At 32.6% G+C, this 20,308-nt stretch overlaps 2 protein-coding genes across 2 annotated transcripts; both read right to left on the bottom strand.

Moving 5' to 3' along the window:
- Positions 1–503: 503 nt before the first annotated feature.
- On the bottom strand, positions 504–6,100 carry LOC21400190 (polyadenylate-binding protein 2). Its single transcript, XM_010095838.2, has 6 exons — positions 5,980–6,100; positions 5,730–5,832; positions 4,884–4,954; positions 1,415–1,606; positions 1,012–1,142; positions 504–904 (listed from the first exon to the last, which is right to left on the bottom strand). Exons 1-6 carry the CDS (start codon positions 6,025–6,027, stop codon positions 856–858), a joined length of 594 nt encoding a protein of 197 aa, XP_010094140.1. The 5' UTR covers positions 6,028–6,100; the 3' UTR covers positions 504–855.
- Positions 6,101–7,768: 1,668 nt separating this feature from the next.
- Positions 7,769–20,101, bottom strand: LOC21400191 (ABC transporter G family member 11). The gene is made up of 8 exons (XM_024164131.1): positions 19,610–20,101; positions 16,847–16,926; positions 15,259–15,729; positions 14,529–14,615; positions 13,589–13,717; positions 12,117–12,311; positions 11,749–11,835; positions 7,769–8,616 (listed from the first exon to the last, which is right to left on the bottom strand). The coding sequence occupies exons 1-8, from the start codon at positions 19,956–19,958 to the stop codon at positions 7,972–7,974; spliced, it is 2,043 nt and encodes a 680-aa protein (XP_024019899.1). The 5' UTR covers positions 19,959–20,101; the 3' UTR covers positions 7,769–7,971.
- Between the last annotated feature and the right edge of the window lie 207 nt (positions 20,102–20,308).

Consider the following 20,308-nt stretch of genomic DNA (forward strand, 5'->3'; position numbering starts at 1 on the left):
GGGGCATAAATCTTAAAACAAATATGTTGTTGCAGAAATACTAATACGTGTAGGTTGTGGCATGTTACCTAATTTTCTCACCAATTTCTTGTTCAAAAGCAAAAGCCTCCTAACAATGTTTCATTCTTTCTCCTCACGATCCATATCTGTTTTGACGTAAATTATAAATTTACTCCAGTAAATAGCCAAGTTACTCTGAAGAAACAAAGTAAATAAGAGATTTACCCCCCAGTTGTGATAAATAAAAACTCTTACAGGCCTCCCACGAGAAGCATGGTTATTTTGCTGTTTTCGATTGCCAGAGGCAGAAAAGAGGTAGATGACGTCATTGTCGGGGATGATATAGCGGCAGAAGACAGGGTAGGCTTTTAGGGAGATTTTTCCTTGCACGAAATAAATGGCACCAAAACATTTCCAAACACCATTTAACTTACATGCCATGGCCTAAAATCCTCGCCCTCCAAAGTAAACGAGAGCATGAAATTGAAGACAAATCACAAAAATAATCGTTCAATACTCCCATCTTCTCTTTTTTCCATTATCGTCAAGACAACCAATCAAAATTTGGTTCACATCAGACTCACTAATAGCACCTCAACTAATCAAAGGCGATACAGCGCGGCAAAGGCTGTCAAAAGGTCCTTTTTGAAGACTTTAGTAATTGGGATATACGGAGAAGTCTTGCATAACTGGTGCAACTACATTCTTCTTCATCTTCTCGACAGAATGTATAATTCACACACAATATCCACATTTAACCTACAGAAACTCACATAAATGGACTTTTTTGAATCAACATCCATGAAAATAAAGGAAATCCGCCTTGGATACCCCTGCCTAGGCAAAATTAAAGATTCAGAAGTAGGGGCTATAGCGCATGGGCATTCTCATCCTTGGAACCTTTCTGCAATAACAATCGCAAAGAAAACAAATTGCGGAATGTCAGGATTCATATAACAGGATAAATGTCTCTTATCGATCAAAAAGGAGAAGGCAATTATCGAGGCATACCCATATCCATAAGGTGAGTACATAAAAGGAGGAGGTACATAAGGACTCCTTCCTCGGAAGCCCATGTAGGGATTTGGTCGGCGAGGACGGTACTGCTTCATCCCAGGAATATTAGTCCGTTTAGCAGAGACCTAAACCAATCAAAAGAGCTAATGTAGTTGAAAAGGAAATATAGAAGCAATCAGAGATAGAAAGGTCAACTCATTGCCACGTCTAAAGCATATATTGTTCACAAGTATAAGATTTAGGGCCCGTTTGTTTCATATACTCAAACTCAAATCATTGATTCTGCTACAGTGTTTTCCTCACAGAAAATTTGAATTTCAAACGTCAGAATCAAGAATCATGATTTGAGTATATCTTCCAAACGGGCCCTTAAAAAAACACAAACAATTGCTAACACCTTTAATTGGCGCCCATGTAGCTCAGATTCATTCAAAAGGATGGCCTCTTGAACAGCTTCTACTTCGACGAATTCCACATAAGCATAACCTTTTGGTTGGCCAAACTTGTCAGTGCGAATTGTAACTCTGTTCACAGTTCCACATGACTGGAAATGCTGCTGCACTTCTTCAGGGGTACATGAATAATCCACCTGCATATGCAACTTACACCGTAAATAACTTAATCATGGCAAAATAACAACCAAGGCTAGAAAACAATCGAGGTTGAGCTAAAAGTTATAGCAACAATTAACAGTTAAAAGAATGCAAGTAACCTCCTTCTCAGTTACCCTCCTCAAATGAAATTCACAAGGATTCCAGATCACAAAAATTTTCCAGGCAAACTTACATTCAAAAGATTTTTACCAAAACCACAAGGAAATATTTCAATGAGCATACCCATCAAAGTGCATTTTATGAAAAAGGTCACGATTTTTTTCCAGCCTCATGCAACAATAAACTAAGAAAGCCTATAAGTAGGTCTTCATCATAAATTTGCTAGCTGAGAACTATATGTTTAGAAATTACCATCCGGTCATTTATATGCCTAGAAGGCTAGAAGGTTAGAAGTTACATTCTCAGTGTCAATTTTTTTTTTTTTTTTTTTACCCAAGTATAAACATGGCAAGCAAATAATATGTATACCAAGCAATCCAGTATATATATTTCGTGTTGTTCCTCTAAACTTGTCCTTCAAATGCACACCAAAAAAAGTAATAATCTGCTGGTGCTTGACAACAAAATGATGTGACCTAAAAGTTGTTCACCCCTCCGCACACCTTTTTGTAGGAACAAAAAAAAAAAAAAAAGACTAGCTTTAAGAATATCTATGAGAAAAATTCCTGCTCTCATATGCTTCTCTTAGCAATTACTATCAGTGACAGATTAATGTAAAGGTAATCTTATCACAGAAGATAACGAACAATGATTCACAGGAAATATGTAAATTCCTAGTCATCCAAAGTAGCAAAAGAAAGAAGGACCAGAGACCCCTCACCATAAGAAAAAATGTACACATAAACCCCTTGAGCTTTAACCACCATCAAAAGATCTGCCTTTGGAAGTAAGCAAGTCTTCAATGCATGTTCGCCTTCTTAATTGGTTCATCCCAACCAAAGAACTTGACTTTATGACCGATACTTGCATTCAAATTTAAACCTCCATTTATTGCTTAATAAAAGTTGGTTAGGATTCCTGTCTAGTTTGCTCTAGAATGCTTTCTCCCAAAACATAACGAATTAATCTTTCAAATTCTCTGAATGTGTTCAAATCTTTCCACTAATAGTCATCTCTTTTTCTTTCTTTGTTTTTATAATTGTCAACCCCCCTCCTCACAAGTCACAACCACCGCACACACACGCCCACAAAATTTCTTCCTGTTTTGCATGACTTTCCTAGATACTTTATTTTTATTTACCAAAGCCTTATTCTATGCAAAGTTTCGAACCCAAGATAACGTTATTGGAAAACTTGAATGAAGCCTGACCTGTCATCATATTCAAACATGAGAATATGAGATGTCAAATCAGATTTTATAGTGTAATTGACGCCTTTTGGATGCAACACAATTAGCGAGCTCAAAACAAAGATTAAAAAATGCTAAAAACTCAAAGAAGGAAACATGTAAATTTTCATACTCCATAGTGAGAATAAAGTGCTAAAAACCAAAAAGGGAAACCACACAAATCAATGTAGTCCATTGGTCAAGTGATCTCAGAGACCTTTCATTAGGGAATTGATTCAAAACAAAACCAACGAGCTGCAAACATGGAGACTGGTTCAATGATGGCCATCCTTTAAAAAATAGGGGGAAATTCCAAGGCCAAAACCATAAATTCAACTTTCTCAATAAGGCTACACCAAGAACAGTAATAGACATCTCAACAAAGGCTGCAAGAAAAAAGATGGTTCAAGTTCTGGTGAAGAAACGTTTTGAATAAGGCATATAAGTAGTTAGCAGTGGAGAACGCACACAAAGATTGTGGTTTTGAAATTCTAGTAATTTCTAAAAGTACTATTGACTTTCACTCTCTCCTGGAATTGATTCTTTTCGGTTCATACTTCAGATTACCTTACTAATATTGTAGCATATTTACAAACAATATAACTTGTTTACAGCCATCACGTATACAAATAAGCCGCCTTACAACTATTTCACATCACGTTTGAGAAGACTATATACTACCGTTATAACCGTATCAGAGGTGGCATAACTCATGGTTGATGCATCAAGTAACATGATATCTCTCAATGAGTGGCTCTATAATTGTCTTGTTCAAGTATAGCATTGAAAAACCAGCAGTGGATCTAAAAGAATATCAATCATGGACATGTGAATGACCACAAGGTTGAAGACTAAAACACTTGTTCCTCTCTTCATCCTAGGCCCTTTCTCACCCCAGAGAACAAACAAGCAAAAAGAGTATAAATTTATCAGAAATGAAAAGATCTTATCATGGAAGAAAGTTACATAGGGAAAATCAATCAATGTTGTACAACCTCATTTACCACTCTAACTCTTCAAAACATCTCAACATTCACTTCTAATTAATCATTGTTTTTGCATTTCATAGAATACCACCACGAACCATCTTCTCCTTCTATCATTCCTCCAAAAAATTTTCTTCCCGAAAGAACCTTCAACAGTTCACCTTTCCATCTTTTGTCATAACTAGCCAATGAATACTAACACAACATCTCAAGAGTGGAAAATTCAAATTAGCATACTTCTTTATATAACAGAAACTAATCTGCACTAAGCCCATCACAACTAGAAGGTTATAGAAACACAACGTCAGCAACCATTACATCTTTTAGAAGGCAAAAAACATCTGGTTTGATGCCTTAACAAATATTTAGAATATGAGCCTCTTTGAGACCATGCACAACTGATTTGGCTCGAGCATAGCCCAGGTAAGGAATGAATCGTTATAACCGACTCAAGTGCCCATTAATTTTTAACTAGTTTAAGGCCAGTAAAGGCAGTAGGCACCATATAGAGCCCTATAAAGAAAGATTCATAAGTAAAAGAAGTACAACAATATGAAGATTAAAAAAGACCACTACACCGCAATTGAATGGAAGTAACATACAAGCCTTTAATGGTTGGGAAAAAATAAATAAACGACCAGAGGTAATACCGTACTATACTATATGTGATATAGTCACAAAAAAAATAATCAGCAAAAGCTAAAGGAAACATTTAACATATCATGTGTATGATAATTGATAACCAAAAAAATCAGAGGTAGTATTGTACTAGATGTATGCACGTGCGCATGCGCACACCAAAAGAAAATCCAAACAAACAAACCCACAACAGAAGCTAAATGGAAACTTTAACATATCATGTATATGCTAACAAAAACAAATACAAATTCCATAATAACCACTCAAGAGCCACAAAATTAACAAGGGAAGAAGCCTCACATTGCCCACAAATACTGATCGAGAATCAACTTCCTCTCTATTTGCCTGTGTTCCAGCTGCAGTTGATGGCTCTAATTACACAGGAAAATCAGTCAGAGAAGCAAGGAAAAATACTTTTTAAATTGATACTATTGTAAATTTATAGGCACTATGATATAAGGAATTAGACAGGGAAATAAAGAACAAGAGAACAAGTGATATTATTCCGTTCCAATCGAAAAAGAAGCTTCTTTACGATTCTTATCCTAAGTCCCGACCTTTCCATCTGTTTCAATCACATTAAAAAATTGTTCACAGACTGGCTAAATATAGCCCAACAACGATTCAATAACTCAAAACAAGACAGGGGCTTAGACAAATCGTCCAACTTAGTACCTATTAGTTATTGAGCCAGAACATTCAACATATTTGCCCAATGTCCTCCAACGAATTGCAAGCACACATATATACACATATGTAATTAGAAACACAAATATATAGTTGCAATATACTTAATAATCTATACGCAAATGGATGTATAAGTATAGGGAATTCATAATGTTGCACATAAAAAAGAAAAGAGAGTTAAAAAAACAGATTGTGAATGCAGCGAAATAATAAACAAAAGAACTCGTCATCATGATAGGGCCCCGTATGAAAATCGTATCCCTAAAACTACCTAAAGAGTTTGCCTAATGAAATTAGCTTCAATATTGGCATTCACACATCAATCAACAACCTAGGGCACAATTCCCCTTCCCCCCCTCTCTCTAGACATTGCAGATTTCAACGAGCAAAATGCACATAAATCCCTAACTATAAACTTGAAAAAGGGAATAATTCAACAACAAAGAAGAGAAAACTCACCTTGTACGGAACCCATCTCCTTCTCGACCTTAGCCTGCATCTCGCGAAGAGCGGCAGCTTCGTCCTCCATCTCCTTCAGCCGCTTCTTCATGTCGTCAAGCTCCTGCCGATTATTCCAAACAAATCATCCATTTTTGAAATTGAATCAAACTGATTTAGGGGTTTTAGGTTTACGAACGAAATTGAAATCAATCCAATCAATCGAATGATCAAAATTCCAAAGGAAAAAAGAAAAGAGGTAAAGAAGTACAGCTTCCGTGCCATCGGCCCCAGTCATGTCGACGTCGTCGTGTTCCATCTCTCTCACTCTCTCTCTCTCTCGAAGGCACAACAGAGGCAGAGAGAGTAGAAAGAAATAAGCGAAGGCCACTGAATGAAATAAATACCCTCGAGTCTTTTGGCCCGTCTGGCAAATTGTATTTGAATTATGATTTTGAGTTTTGATTCAAATTTTCGTGAGGGAAATATTAGTGAAAATTATTTAATTTAAATTTTTTATAAGAGAAAAAATATTATAAATTTTATTTATTTATCGATTTGAGTTTATAATTTAAGTTTTATTATAGTAAAAAAATTTTAAAAATAGTTATATTTAATTTTTTTGTTACAGTAAAAAATTTTCACATAAAATTACATTTTAATTTGAATTAAAAATATAAATCAGCGAACTAAACGGGCTCATAATAAAACTATTATTTAAATTTGATTATATGTACTAAATAATTCCTTAAATTTTTATCAATATTTTTTTATTAATATCTTTTAGTTAACGAATTACATTATCATTTTAGTTAAATGTATTAATTAAGAGTAAGATGTAAGAATTTATGTCTATGCACGGATAATGATGAATTCTATAATTTTTCTTCTCGTTTTTTTTTTTTTTTAGTATATGATATATGACATATGTTGTGATGGATTATTGTTTGGGTATGTGGGAAAATAGCCTTTTTTTTTATATTGTTTTTTTTTTTTTGGATTTTAAGTATATTGTTTTAGTTCTATGATTCTATATTTAGGAATGAGAAAGTGTACTTTAAATAGTGCACTTTGAATCAAAATTAGATCAAGTTTTGATTGAAAAAGTGCATTATTTTTCCTTATTTTATTTTTTTTACTTTTCACCTTAAAACTAATTCATTATTTCATTTTAGTTCTTTTAACCTTTTATTTATTTTTCTCTTTTTTCCCAAAAATTTTATTTTTATTTTCAATTTGATTCCTTCTGTTTTAAAATTATTTATTTTTCCATTTTGGTTCTTTATTAACAATTTTTCTTTTACTTCTTGCCTTAAATTTTTTTTTTAAGTTCTCTATTTTTTTACCCTTAAAACTATTACTTCTTGCCACCTCATGAATGAAAAATTCTTTGAAATTCGAGGACTCAATTTGTCCTCTAAAATGGTTAATTCCTAATTTTAAAAAAAAAATCACTCGTGATATGTATATGAGGGTCAATTCAATATAAAAAGATAATAATTACCCTTATTAAACACTCATACAGTTTAAATTTTTAATTTTATTTTTAATTTGACTAACATTGCAATAAATTTTAAAGTTTAAAAGGTGAATTACCAAGAAAAAAAAGTTAAAAGATCAATTTATCAAACTCGTAAAATTGATGCGATGTTCACGCAAAATAGCCTTTTTTCTTATAATACCCTTATAATAATAAAATAAAAACATCTAAACAATAAAGAAAAGCTCATCGGCTCTCCATCAACACCGATTCAGGCCTTCATGGCCATTGTCACTTGAGATTCCTTTGTCACGAGCTTGCCTCTGTCACTGCTTCACGAGCCCTTTTAATTTATTTTAGGAATGTAATAGTCCTCTTTTGTAGAAGACTTTTTTATACAATATAATTAGATGATTAACGTCAATTATGCAAAATATAATAAACAAATAAATATGTAAAATATAATACCTATCATAAATAAGATATATGTAGATAAAAGTAAAAAAAGGATAAAAGTCTATAAAATAGTACAAGCCATCGAATAGAAGAAAAGTTTCACATTGATATACCAAAAAGGATAGAAGCTTCAACAAGTTATTATTATTATTTTTTACATAAAGCTAACCCCCTTAATGACTTGAAATAGCTTCCATACTCGAAACTCTAGCATGTTCAAGATTTGAAATTTACTACTAATTGCTTTTGCTTATATTACCCTTGGCCTTAACATTGTAATATAAAAGGACTATATTATTTATGCAATATATAAGGATTCTCCTTGACCTATATTCTCTGTCGTTTGTTCCTCACCATTGCAAAGGCTGCACTGATCATACTCTTGAATATCTCAGAAGTTTTAACGATCACCAAGAACAAGACCCTATAAAAAACCACCATTCCTAGCAACACGGCCAGATCGACCCACTTAGAGTAACTCATATCGACTTCCCATTTATCTCTCAAAATCTCTTCCCCGGTTATAATGGCTCTCCCTCCACCTTCTTCATTGGGAAACGACAAGCCATCAAACTCATTCTTGAACATCCCTTGATAAGCATACCTGTGGAAAGCGACGTAGTACAAAGGGTATCGCCAAAAAACGACGGGAAGATCCCTCGGCAGTCGGAAAAACCCGCCTCCCAAGATCATAAGGCCTTGGATTCCGGCACCGGTGATTATTCCCATGAGGAAGTTTGGGACGATGCTTGCAACGATCATCATTAGGCTCTCCACCAGTATCATGGATGCATAGAGGACGGAGACGAAGTACAGAAAGTGTTCATGGTCTTTGCGAAGTCCCGATAGAAAGTAGGCCAATGCCCCGGGGATTACCGAAACCAAAAACAGGTAGGGTTGAGAAGAAAGTGTGTTGCCAATCACAAACGATGTTGCACCGTAATGTCCGTTTAGTCTTTCTCGTTCGAATACCTGGATCGCACAATGAAATATAATGTTAGAAAACGATTCCAATTACTTTTAGGGAGAAAGAGAGAAATAGACCAAGACTTAAGATGAATTAAAATTAATATGCCAATAGTTTACATAAGTTAATAAATAGGCTAAATTATTATTTTCGTTCATAACTTGTCTGGTTATAAATCATAACTTGATAAGTTATTGTCCATAACTTATCTGGTTATGAACTATAACTTGACAAGCTTGTTTATAATACTTATCTGGTTATGAATCATAACTTGACAAGTTATGGCCTATTAATTTTTATAACTAAAAATTGGCCTATATACTTTCTTAAGCTTTTTATATTGACATATTTCCTACTATTTCCGTTACTTTTATTCACTAATGGGTTTTTAGTACATCAAACCCTAAACTTTTTTTTTTTTTTAGTATACAACTATTTGAGATAATGTCATTTGTGACGTTCTTAAATTCATATATGCAGTAATCCTATTAAACTATAGACACACGCACACACACAGTTCTCAATCAACAAGGGTAAAATATAATATGTGTTGATGTATCTATTGGTTAAAAATTATTTTATAAGGTTTAGACGCATGGTGCCTACTTTACACGAAAATGGACCAATATTGGAGGTAAAAAAGGAACTATGTTTGTACATGAGCAGCTTTTATGGAATTTTTTGATAGTATAAAATAACAGAACTTTAAGATAATAATCAACAAGGTAAACGAAATGTAATTTTAAACCGATTATAGATAATTTATGGGGAATATAGATAAAACGAATTAAGTTATATAACTCTATATATAATCGAGAGTTCAGTTTTAAAGTTTTGGTGGAGTAGCATGAATGTTAATAATTAAAAAATTAATTAATTAGGGATTAATTATTTGTTATTATTGTAACTAAATAACATATGTCCATCAACTCCCAAGCTAGCTCACAAAATTTCTAGTGAAGATATTGGGCTGATTTTTGACCGTCACAGCAAAATAACACGGGATTTAGCCACCAGGGTGGATGGGACGTGTGCCACAGTCACTGGGGGACTTGGCACGGGTGCTTCATCTGGGACTTGTGGCCGTGGGCACCAATTGCAAGAGATTTTCAAAACGAATTAATTATCAATTAATTAAATGTAAAAAATGAATCAAATATAAATTATGATAATTATCCTATTTGTGGATAATTGGAAACCTAATTTAGATTAAGATTTGAAATGATTAATTACTTATTGTGAAATTAAATAATTAATTTTAATCTTAATATATATGTTTTATTTTAGATAATTAAATCATAAATATTTTAATAGAGACCTTTTCCGGTACGCCAACATACCGGTATGGTAGGTTTTCTATCTGTTAAATCTGTATAAAATCACGTAAAAATTAAAAGTACGCAGATCCAACAGTTAAAAAACTTAGTCTACCGATACACCAGTCATACTAGAGAGAATCTCTCTATTTTAATTAAATAATAGTATTTTTTTAATTTTCCCTTTTAATTATTAAAAGGGAAAATGTATATAGTTCTGGTGGCCTCCATGGTCACGTTGTTGAAGAATTTGAGTGTAGAGGGAAAAAAAAAAGCAAATAATTTCTGAGTTTGAGACGTATAGAAATACTTTCTTTTAAGGTTTTATTTGCACTCACTTTTCAAAGTTTACTAATGAGTTTTATATTGTAATAATATTGTGTTCGAGAACATAAATAATGTCTGTAAATTTTCTGGATAATTAATAAAAATATATGTGTCATTTCATAAATGAACACATTCTCTTTAAACATCATAACATTCACATAAAGGTACCTTTTTCATTGTAAAGGTATCTCTTCATGTATTAATGTATCTATTACAATATATATGTCTATTGGTAATAGGTATTCAGAAATATATTAAAACATATCACCAATGGTTGTAACAATTCGAATTACAAATCACACACTCATACTTTTTCTATCTAGGCTGCAGCGGATGAAAAAACCCGCTGCAGTGGGTTTACTAGTGAAAACACACTAGTAGCAGCAAAGGGCATGCTGCAGCACGACAACCGCGCGTTGCAGCACCGCGCCTGTAGATGTACAAAGTACAAACAACATCTGTTTGGTGTCGTCTCGCGGGCTGCAGCGCATTTTACATGCGTTGCAGTGCTTTGCAGTCCCAAATGCTTCCATTTGCATTTAAATGGTCTGAAAATGTGTGACTTATTATGAGAGACATATTACAATCTTTCTAAGAGGATAGCCATGGCCGGTTGTTCTTCCCCACATATATTTGTTAAAGATCTAGATATTAGAAGATTATTAAACTGAAAAGTTGGAGTAAAAAATGGTCTATTTTTTTCTAGCATTTTAACGTCTCTGAAACTCTCTCAACACAAATGATCTGGATGTAAGAAAATTATTAAAGTGAAAAAAATGGAGTAAAAGTGGTACTGTGGAATCATGTTAACGCCTCCAGAACTCCTACAACGTAAAGACATGGATATTTGAAGACCATTAAAGTGAACATCAATTCTCCATTAAAATAATAAGTAGATTTTATCAATTTAATAAATATATGGGCAAAGGGCAAATAATCGTAGCTACCCCATGGGATGTGATCATGTGCCCTCTACACACTCGAATATTCATATCGAGTCATAACTACTTATTCTAGAAATAAAACGTGTCACCTTAATCCAACGAGGAGCTAATGACATTGAGTTAGTAGCCTATGAATAGTCTCAAACACTTCCTATGGAACTCAAGCTTGAGACTTCCAATCTACAAAAAGACTTGGGAATAAACCCAATACAATTAGGCTACCACTTTAGTGATAGTCTAATTAGTATTTTTGCATATTTGCTTTGAGGGGTTCTCATCTTGATCCCTCAACCTTAATTTGAATTAGAAGGACTATTTGTGATCCATGGGTTTCTACATGCCCACTACATTAGTAATCAAGGCCCGTGATACAAAAAGCTTTACGAGGAAGAGAAGCTATTAATCATCACTCATATCTCACCCTATAGAAGAAGTGCCACTCTACATACTTGCATAAAACTTTAATATACTTAATAGAACTTAATATATAATTTTCTACGTAAGAAAGTTAAACCTTAAGCATATCTAAGAACAAAATAGAAAGCAATACCTTCATGTCTTCCACAAAGGAAGGAAATCCACCAATAGCCATGAAAGTTAAGAATGAAGCTATAAACATGATCAGTGAACCTCTTGCCTGAAACAATATAATGACAAAGCACACAGATTAATATTTAAGTGATGTTTAGTTCATGGGTTCAGAATCATGGTTCATGAGTCTGATTTTTTAAATTTAAATTTTTTGTGAGAGAAAAACATTGTAGCAGAACCACGAACTATGATCTTAAACCAGACAGAATCCTTAAAACAAACATCGCCTTAATTAACTAAAAATAGATTCATCTTTTTTTAGGTGAACCTTATTTGTTGAAAATTGTAACTCTCTTTCTTAATTCCACTTTATTATAAGCTGTATACCTGGATTGACCCGTAATTTGTGCCAATATCATAGTAGATAGTTCCTAACCCTAGAGCCACTAGGATATAGATAGCTATGCGCAACCAATAGTATCCCAGATCACGGTTCATATTTTTGAAAGATCTCCGTGTAAGAACAAGACATTGAGTAAGGAAGCTAGCGTGGCTTCTTTTCTTCTCCACCGCACCACAATCCTGACGTACATGATTAAGAATCATATGTTAGTAATAGTCACTAATTAATATTAATATGAATGCAAATACAGATTTGCCAATCATTTAGAGAATATGAGCTTGAAGTAGGACCAACAATAAAAAGGAAAAAAAAGTAAACAGTTCTAATAAATTGTGGTATTGGGGACTTAGCCAACACACACCTCAGTATTGAGGTTTTGAGCTTAAATTCCCATCTACGAGTTAAAAAAAAAAATAGTAGTAATTGCCTTGTTTCAATGTTACATTACTGCTCAAATTGAAAAGGGTTAGTTAGTTAATTTTAAAAATGCCTCCTAATTATGTATTCAAATTTAAAATGCCATTCATTTTACCCTTTAAACTATGTATTTTACTTCAAAATAACCCCCAAACTACAAATTGTAAGTAAACTTTTTGCCTGAAATGTTAGTATTATGTCAACCTGGCCCCACTTTTTCAAAAGATCGAAACTAATTGACACAAAATCAATCGTTGTAGAGGTATTTATGAAATTGCTTTAGTTCTAAAGTGATTGGAAACAACCCAGTAAAAGTGAAGTGAACCATTTTCAAATTTGAGAGCCATGTTGAACTATCATCCTCGTAACTTATTTTGTTATAATTACAAGAAGACAACTTATACCTATTGTTTTGATTTGTTTTGTTTTTATTTGCCGATTATATTATGGCGCTTAATCTTTTTGGAATTTTGGTTCCTAGTCAAAAACTGAATGATGAATTTTTAAATTTAATAAAGAACCACAATGGCCATTACAAAATAACTTCATTTTACAAAAAACAATCATATTATAGGGTGCAAATTGATATTATCTGTAATATCAAAAACAAAAAATTGATATTATCTTTAGCTTCCTTCAAAATCCGTAATTATAATTTTTGTGCCTAATGCGGCCTTTTTTTTTTGTGTGTGTAAAATCTTAAGTTATTACAAGGTGAGCAAAGACTAAAAAAAAAAAAAAAAAAAAAAAAAAAAAAAAATTTTTTTTTTTTTTTCTCCTTTTTAAAAAATTTAATTTTTTAAAAGGGGGGAAAAAAAAAAAAAAAAAAAAAAAAAAAAAAAAAAAACAAACTGTTACTTGAAGATCATTTAGGGATCAATATAATCAAAAACAAAAGAGAAAAAAAAATGTAAGGGGCCTTTATGCTAATAATCCTTCCAAATACATGTATGAATTGATTGCAAACCATAATCAACCTGCTCATTGGGTTTAAGACGGAAGAAAAGATGTTATAATTAACTTGCACTTAACTAATTACCTGTTTACATATTTCGGCCACTTCTGTTCGAACTTGCCGGTAAGTTACAGATGCTCTGTAAGACTTTGTAAGAGTATCAATTGCATCTTGTACTCTAGGCACTGCTCCATCAATTCCTTGCTCAATATCCTGTCGCAAGTACTAATTCTCTAAGGAATCACAATATATTAAAAGCATGTTTTATTTACTGTGGGGTTCTATATTTACTTACTTTTTTTTCCTTCTTCAAATAGGGTTAGATTCTACACAAAATTAAAATTGAGAAATGAGATGACAATCTCATTCCCTACAATCGAATTTGGACCCCCAATTTTGATGATAATATCAAAATTATTATCGTGCTCATAAATATTTATAACTCTCAAAATATTGGATAAAAAGTACAGCCTGTATTTATTATTTATTTACTTAATATTACAATAATTATCCTAATTATTCTTAACTTTACTATGAGAACTGCACAGTTCAGTTTTTTGCTGAAAGTAAAATAATATATTCAATTTTTCACTTTATTTATAATTTCTATCAATTATCTTCAATATTCGAAACTTTATTTTGTTTTTTTAATAACAAATATTTTCCTGTCATAATATTACAACTACCATTTCAAAATTTACTTAAAAAGGGTTTACAAGTGAATTATAACAAATCATTTTAGTTTTAAAACACATTAATGGGTTTGCATTGACTTTGGTTCTTTTAATTCTAAAACACTAACTTATTCTAAATTCAGAATCCTCACTCTAAAAACTGCTCACTCCAAAATCTATCCGTTTTGATTTATTCTGATCACTTCAACCCTTGAGGAAAACGAAAATTAGAAACACGTTTTGAATTAGAAAAGAAAAAATATTTCGAGTGTTCATCACATGGGGATCCTCGTTTCTAACCTAAAAAAATGTGACAGGAGAAAGGAAGAAACTGTAATGAGAGTAATTACCTGTTCAAAATCCTTGTTTATGGTTTTCAGGAAGTGGTCGGATGGATTTTGGAGGGTCGGGCAAGGAAAACCACTTGAAGCAAAAAACTACATATTCCATTAGACAATGTTAGAGCCTAATATTCGTAATTAGTTATTTACCTCAGAAAAGAAAACTAAAAAGAATGACCAAAAGAAAAAAAAAACTGAAAAAAAAAAAAAACATAATAGAGAGAAGCTAAAAGCAAATAAACTGAAAAAAAAAAAAAAATAGAGAGAAGCTAAAAAGCAAATAAACTGAAAACAGTCAGACGGAGTATGTTGAAACAGATATCCCTTGGCATCAAATTGGACCTAAATACCACCAAAAAAATCATTTCTGGAATATGTGATTCTTAACATTTCTTACTAATTGAAGTCTTTATTTCTTATTAATAGAATGACACATGCTATAATATGTGCTATTTTTTTTTTTTTTTAAGTTGCTAAACTGTCAGGTATGTAAACATGACATGATTTAAGTTATAAATAAAACGATATTTTTAGCCATTCGTACAACTACAAATATCCATTAAAATACAGACCAAAATAGTTAAAAATGACATTCTAAATCTAAATTTTCAAAAAAGTCTAATTTTAAATAAAGTTGTGTGAAAAAGTGAAATTTATATAGCCGTTTTTAATTAACATGAGATTAAAGCTTGTTGTTGTTGCTGCAACACAACTAAAAATATCCATTCAAAACTCTTACCTCATTTGCTCCAGAAGCAGGACCAAGATAAACCGTTTTACCAGCACAAAGAAGGCAAAGACTATCGAAAAGTTGAAAGACTTCAGAGCTTGGCTGGTGAATAGAAGCAACAATAGTTCTCCTATCTCCATCCCTCTGATCCAAGCCGGCGATTCCATTCATGACGTAGTAAGAAGCGGCGCTGTCGAGCCCACTCGTAGGCTCGTCGAGGAAGAGAAGCTTCGACCGCGTGAGGATCTCGACACAGATGCTCACTCTCCTCTTCTGCCCGCCGCTGATGCCCCTCACTCCCCACCCGCCGATCGGAGTGTTGATGGCGCTTTGCAAACCCATCTCTCTTATCGTCGCGTCCGCTCTCTCCTTCTTCTCCGACGCCGACATGGAGTCGGGTAGTTGCAGCTGAGCCGCGTAGTTTACTGCTTCTCCCACCGTTAAGGTGGTCGTCAAAACATCATCTTGTGCTACGTATGCCTACTCAGTTCATCAAGTCCAAAGAAAGAAATTGTTAATGCCTACCTATACCCAAAACTACTCTTTACATTTATTTTTTACTCTTTTAATCTTTTTTTTTTTTTTTATTTCATGTGCGGGCATTAAAACTGAAAAGCAAATATCATGCGCTACAAAAAAGACCGTACCACAATTGCCCTTTTTCCTACTATGAAACGACATTTCAATTTAATTATATGAAATGCTACATTTTAGGTGATGTACATTTTAATACGTTATTTGTTCCTTTTTTTCATGTAAAATATACATGTTTGAAACTAAGGAGTTGTTTGGTTGGGGGATTCGTACCCCGATTCGAATAATGGTTTATAGTTCGTTACAGTATTTTCTCTCACAAAAAATACACGTAAATCAAAAATGGTTCTAATCTCATAATTCTAATCCATGAACCAAACGTCTCCTAAATGCTACATTGTCGTTGTTGTTAGAGTTGTCCTTCCCTTTATGTACAGGTTCAAATTATTTAAAACGGGGTCAATTACATTCATGCCCTCCCACCTAATAAAATAAAGCCTTCCTCCTACAACCCACCTGCATCACTTCCTGTCAATCTCACAGAAAATGCCTTCTATCACATTTATGGCTCGTTTAGTTCGTTAATTTGAGTTTTTAATTTGAGTTGAGACGCGAATTTATGTGAGAACTTTTTACTATAATAAAAAAGTTAAATGTGACTGTTTATAAGAACTTTTTACTGTAGTAAAACTCAAATCAGTGAAATGAACGGAGTCTTAGGTCCCGTTTAGTTCGTTGACTTGAGTTTTTAATTCGAGTTGAGATGTGACTTTATGTGAGAGCTTTTTACTGTAACAAAAAAATTAGATGTGACTGTTTCTGAAAGCTTTTTACTGTAAGAAAACTCGAATTGGTGAAGTGAACGAGACCTTAGTCTGTCATTAACACTTGACCATATTCTTTGACTAATAAACATTCCCAGCCTAAAAAAAATTAGATGCCGGCACCGGAATGGAGACTAGGCTTATATATATGTGTGTGTGTTTGTGTGTGATATTAATTTCCTATCGGCGAAAACGGAATAAGCAAAATTTCATACGTTGGATTTTATATTATATCATACCGATGCACCATAAGCAAGAGTCTGTTTCTGTCCATTTATCAGAATCTCCCCAGTTTGCCTCATCTTTAAACTCAATCTTCCTGAAAATAAATATACGGAATTTAGTTTAAAGTTATGTACTGCTTCGGCAAAGAAATGGCCTCTTGATCATGAAAATCAAAAGTTAAAAAAAAAATGAAAATAAATGCAGCATTTGTTTTTTGTTTTTGTTTCTTTACGTTTAGCTTCTTGTCATAAAGTAGATATGACAGATACTTCAGCCAGGGCACGGCTTCTGCTTCTATTTGCTTAACAACGCAACAAATAAATAAATAAATAAAATAACAAAAAAAAAATGAATGAAAAGAATGAAGAAAAATTATTGGCCTGTTTGGTCATGAGTTTAAGCCAGTAATTTTGATTTTAAATTTAAATTTTGTGAGAAAACACATTAACAAGAACTTTTTTTATTCAATTTTTTTTTATGAGAGAAAAATACTATAGCATAATAAGTACTATGGTTTTAAATGCTTAAACTAAATAGGCTTGTAAGCTTCTCATCTAGTGTAGGATCCAAATAAGGTCCATGGGACAGTGGCCCGCTAAATTCTTTTGAAAATTATAAAGAGAAAAAGTTGATACACTCGATTTAATACCCTTTAGTTAAATAATTATATTAATTAAAAAGAGTATTAATAAAAATAAAAAATAAAAATCTTAGAACAATACATTTAAAGGGTGAATTCACCAATTTTGTCAATTAAAAAATATATCTTGTATGTTCTCAAAATATTACAATATGATCTCTTAGTTGTCCATACTTTTTTTTTTTTTCAAAAATTTATGCCTAGCCTCTGACAAACATTTTTTGTTTTGTATATCCTTTCTTCGTTATTGGTTTATTATTAAAAAATTGACAAGTTGACAAAATTAAGTGTCAATAATATATCTAATAAAAACGTATGGAATGTTTCCATTGATTTTTTTATGAGTCTATTCCCCTTTAAACTTAATCGAATTAGTTGCAGCAGCTAACGGTTGCTAAAGCGAGACGTTACAAATATCCATTTATGTTTATACTTCTGAATATATGTTTGAATTAATTAATATGGATAGTTTAAATATAACGAAATAATGAACATAATTTATTAGTAAATATTAGATTTTTTACCTTTTGCATATTATTGTGTAACTCTAAAATTTTACTGAAAATTATACTACATGGCTGGTGTATAAGAGTGGAATTGAAATACACTGTTTTTTATTGTTTTAAAAGTAGCATAACTATGTAGTAATTATATTAATCATTTTAATTTTTTCTAATATAAAATATTTTTTTTTCACTTAAGTTTTCCCAATAAATTAAAGGATCCGCTACTTAACCTATGTTTAATAGAGTAGAAAAGGGAGAGGAAAGAAATTAGAGAAAACATTTTAGAGAGAAAAGATAATTTTAAGTTCGGTAGAGAAGAGATGGGGAAGGAAAGAAGTTGTGAATTAATGGGGCCTACCATTTTCCTTTCCTTCCAACTTTGAAAAGAAAAGTGGAAGGAAAAAAAATTTAACAAATGATATGTAAAATAACTATTTTAACTTTAAACTATTCACTATATTTTTATTTGTATAATTAAAATACATTAGATTTGATATTTTCTTTTCTATTATTTTATTTCCTTCACTAAGGTATTTATCCTTCCTTTTTATTTTTCATCACTCCTACCAAACATAATATTAGTGTAGTGCTACATTCCACTGGCTTTGGTTAAAGGCTCCTCTAAAAATTTAAATAACTCTTCTGAATAGTCAAACCGGCCAGTTTTTTGTTCCAAACGATCCCCATCCCCACCCCCCCAAAAAAAAGGCAAAGTAAAAGAAAAAAATACACACTTTCTTAAAAGTTAGATCAAAGATTACTCGAGAGAAAAATAAACCAAAGATGTGTAATACTGAGATGGAATACTTAACTCTAACAAATTTATAAATAAACCAAAGATGTGTAATACTGCGATGGAATACTTAACTCTAACAAATTTATAAAGTTACACAAATGCTGCAATGCATATATTTAACCCTAGAAAGGGGTAAGAATTGTATGAATAGCTTTCTTAACAATTATGATAACTTTTAACTTTGTCATTTTGTATCATTTTGTTTTCTTTCCAAAATGACCTGATAAGGGGGTAAGATTTTTTTGTTTGAATAGCTTTCTTAACTATTATATGGTAACTTTACATAACTTTGTCATTTTGTTTCTCTTTACATAATGACTTTATACCCGTGATGACACACGGAATGGGAATATAAGCATATATAATTATAATTTGGTGATATCTGCATCCGAATTAAGTTCAGGGCAAGCTCTATGCAAAATTTCTTTTATCTTTAAGAAGGCAACAATATATATAACTGAAGATTTTAGAGGTTGACGCAATTTCCCAGAAAAGAAATTAAAGAAAGAAGAAGAAGGAGAAGAAGAAGTAAAAGAAAAGGTTTCCAAGGTCTGATATTATATATTTCGTAATTTCATCTTTCCTTCGTCCGACGATTTCGATCAATTCTTGAGGCTTGATAAACTGAAAAACTAAACAAACATAATTAATCGAAAATCTATAGTTTGAATTGCATATTCCACCATCACCGTGCACTGAAATCAGTTGGGGGGAACAAGTGAAAAACCACAGTCAATATCTTGAGATTCTTTTAGCTATGAATATGCACATAGTTTTCAAGATGCATACATTTGTGTGTTTGTGTCTACATATAAAAAGCCAATTCATAATTTACCTGCTAATGCGTCAAGAAGAGTAGACTTGCCAGAACCAGAAGGACCCATGACAGCCAAGAGCTCCCCTGGCTTGGCATAGCCCGTCAGACCTTGAAGGATTGGTTTTTCGTCGTTTCTTCGACCGGAAACCGTCACCCAAAGATCGTCCCATGTCAAGAAAACTCCGCCATCCATGGGCGACGTTTCGGCGACCTGAGAACTAGGACTCGATCTACGGTTCATAAATACTGGACTTATTGCAATCTCTGTCTCTGCAGCAGCTGATCTTGTTATTTCTAAGTTGCCGGGGCCAGTTTCTGTGCTGTTTTCGTTGTGTTGGAAACCGTAGGGATGAAGAACAGAAGCCATGGATGATCAATTGGTATGAGAGAGAAAGAGACTACAAATAGAAAAGAAGGGTTCTTCCTGCTTTGTATAAAAAGGAAGCCCTACCTTGTAAGTATATATAACATGAACAAAGATATAGTGAAACCTGCCTGGAGTTTCTTCTCTCTTTAAACGTCTTAAAATTGAATATTGGTTATATCACTGAAAATGTTAAATATAAAAAGTTGTATCAAATTTAATTCCTTGATTAAAAAAGTACTGTGTCAAGCTTAGTCTTTCTGTTAAATAAAGGGAAATAGTAGAAAATAAGTCAATATGAAAATCTTAAGAAAGTATATAGGCTAATTTTTAGTTATAGAAATTAATATGCC

The sequence above is a fragment of the Morus notabilis genome, unplaced genomic scaffold, assembly GCF_000414095.1.
Source record: "Morus notabilis unplaced genomic scaffold, ASM41409v2 Scaffold1219, whole genome shotgun sequence".
NCBI classification, from domain to species: domain Eukaryota; kingdom Viridiplantae; phylum Streptophyta; class Magnoliopsida; order Rosales; family Moraceae; genus Morus; species Morus notabilis.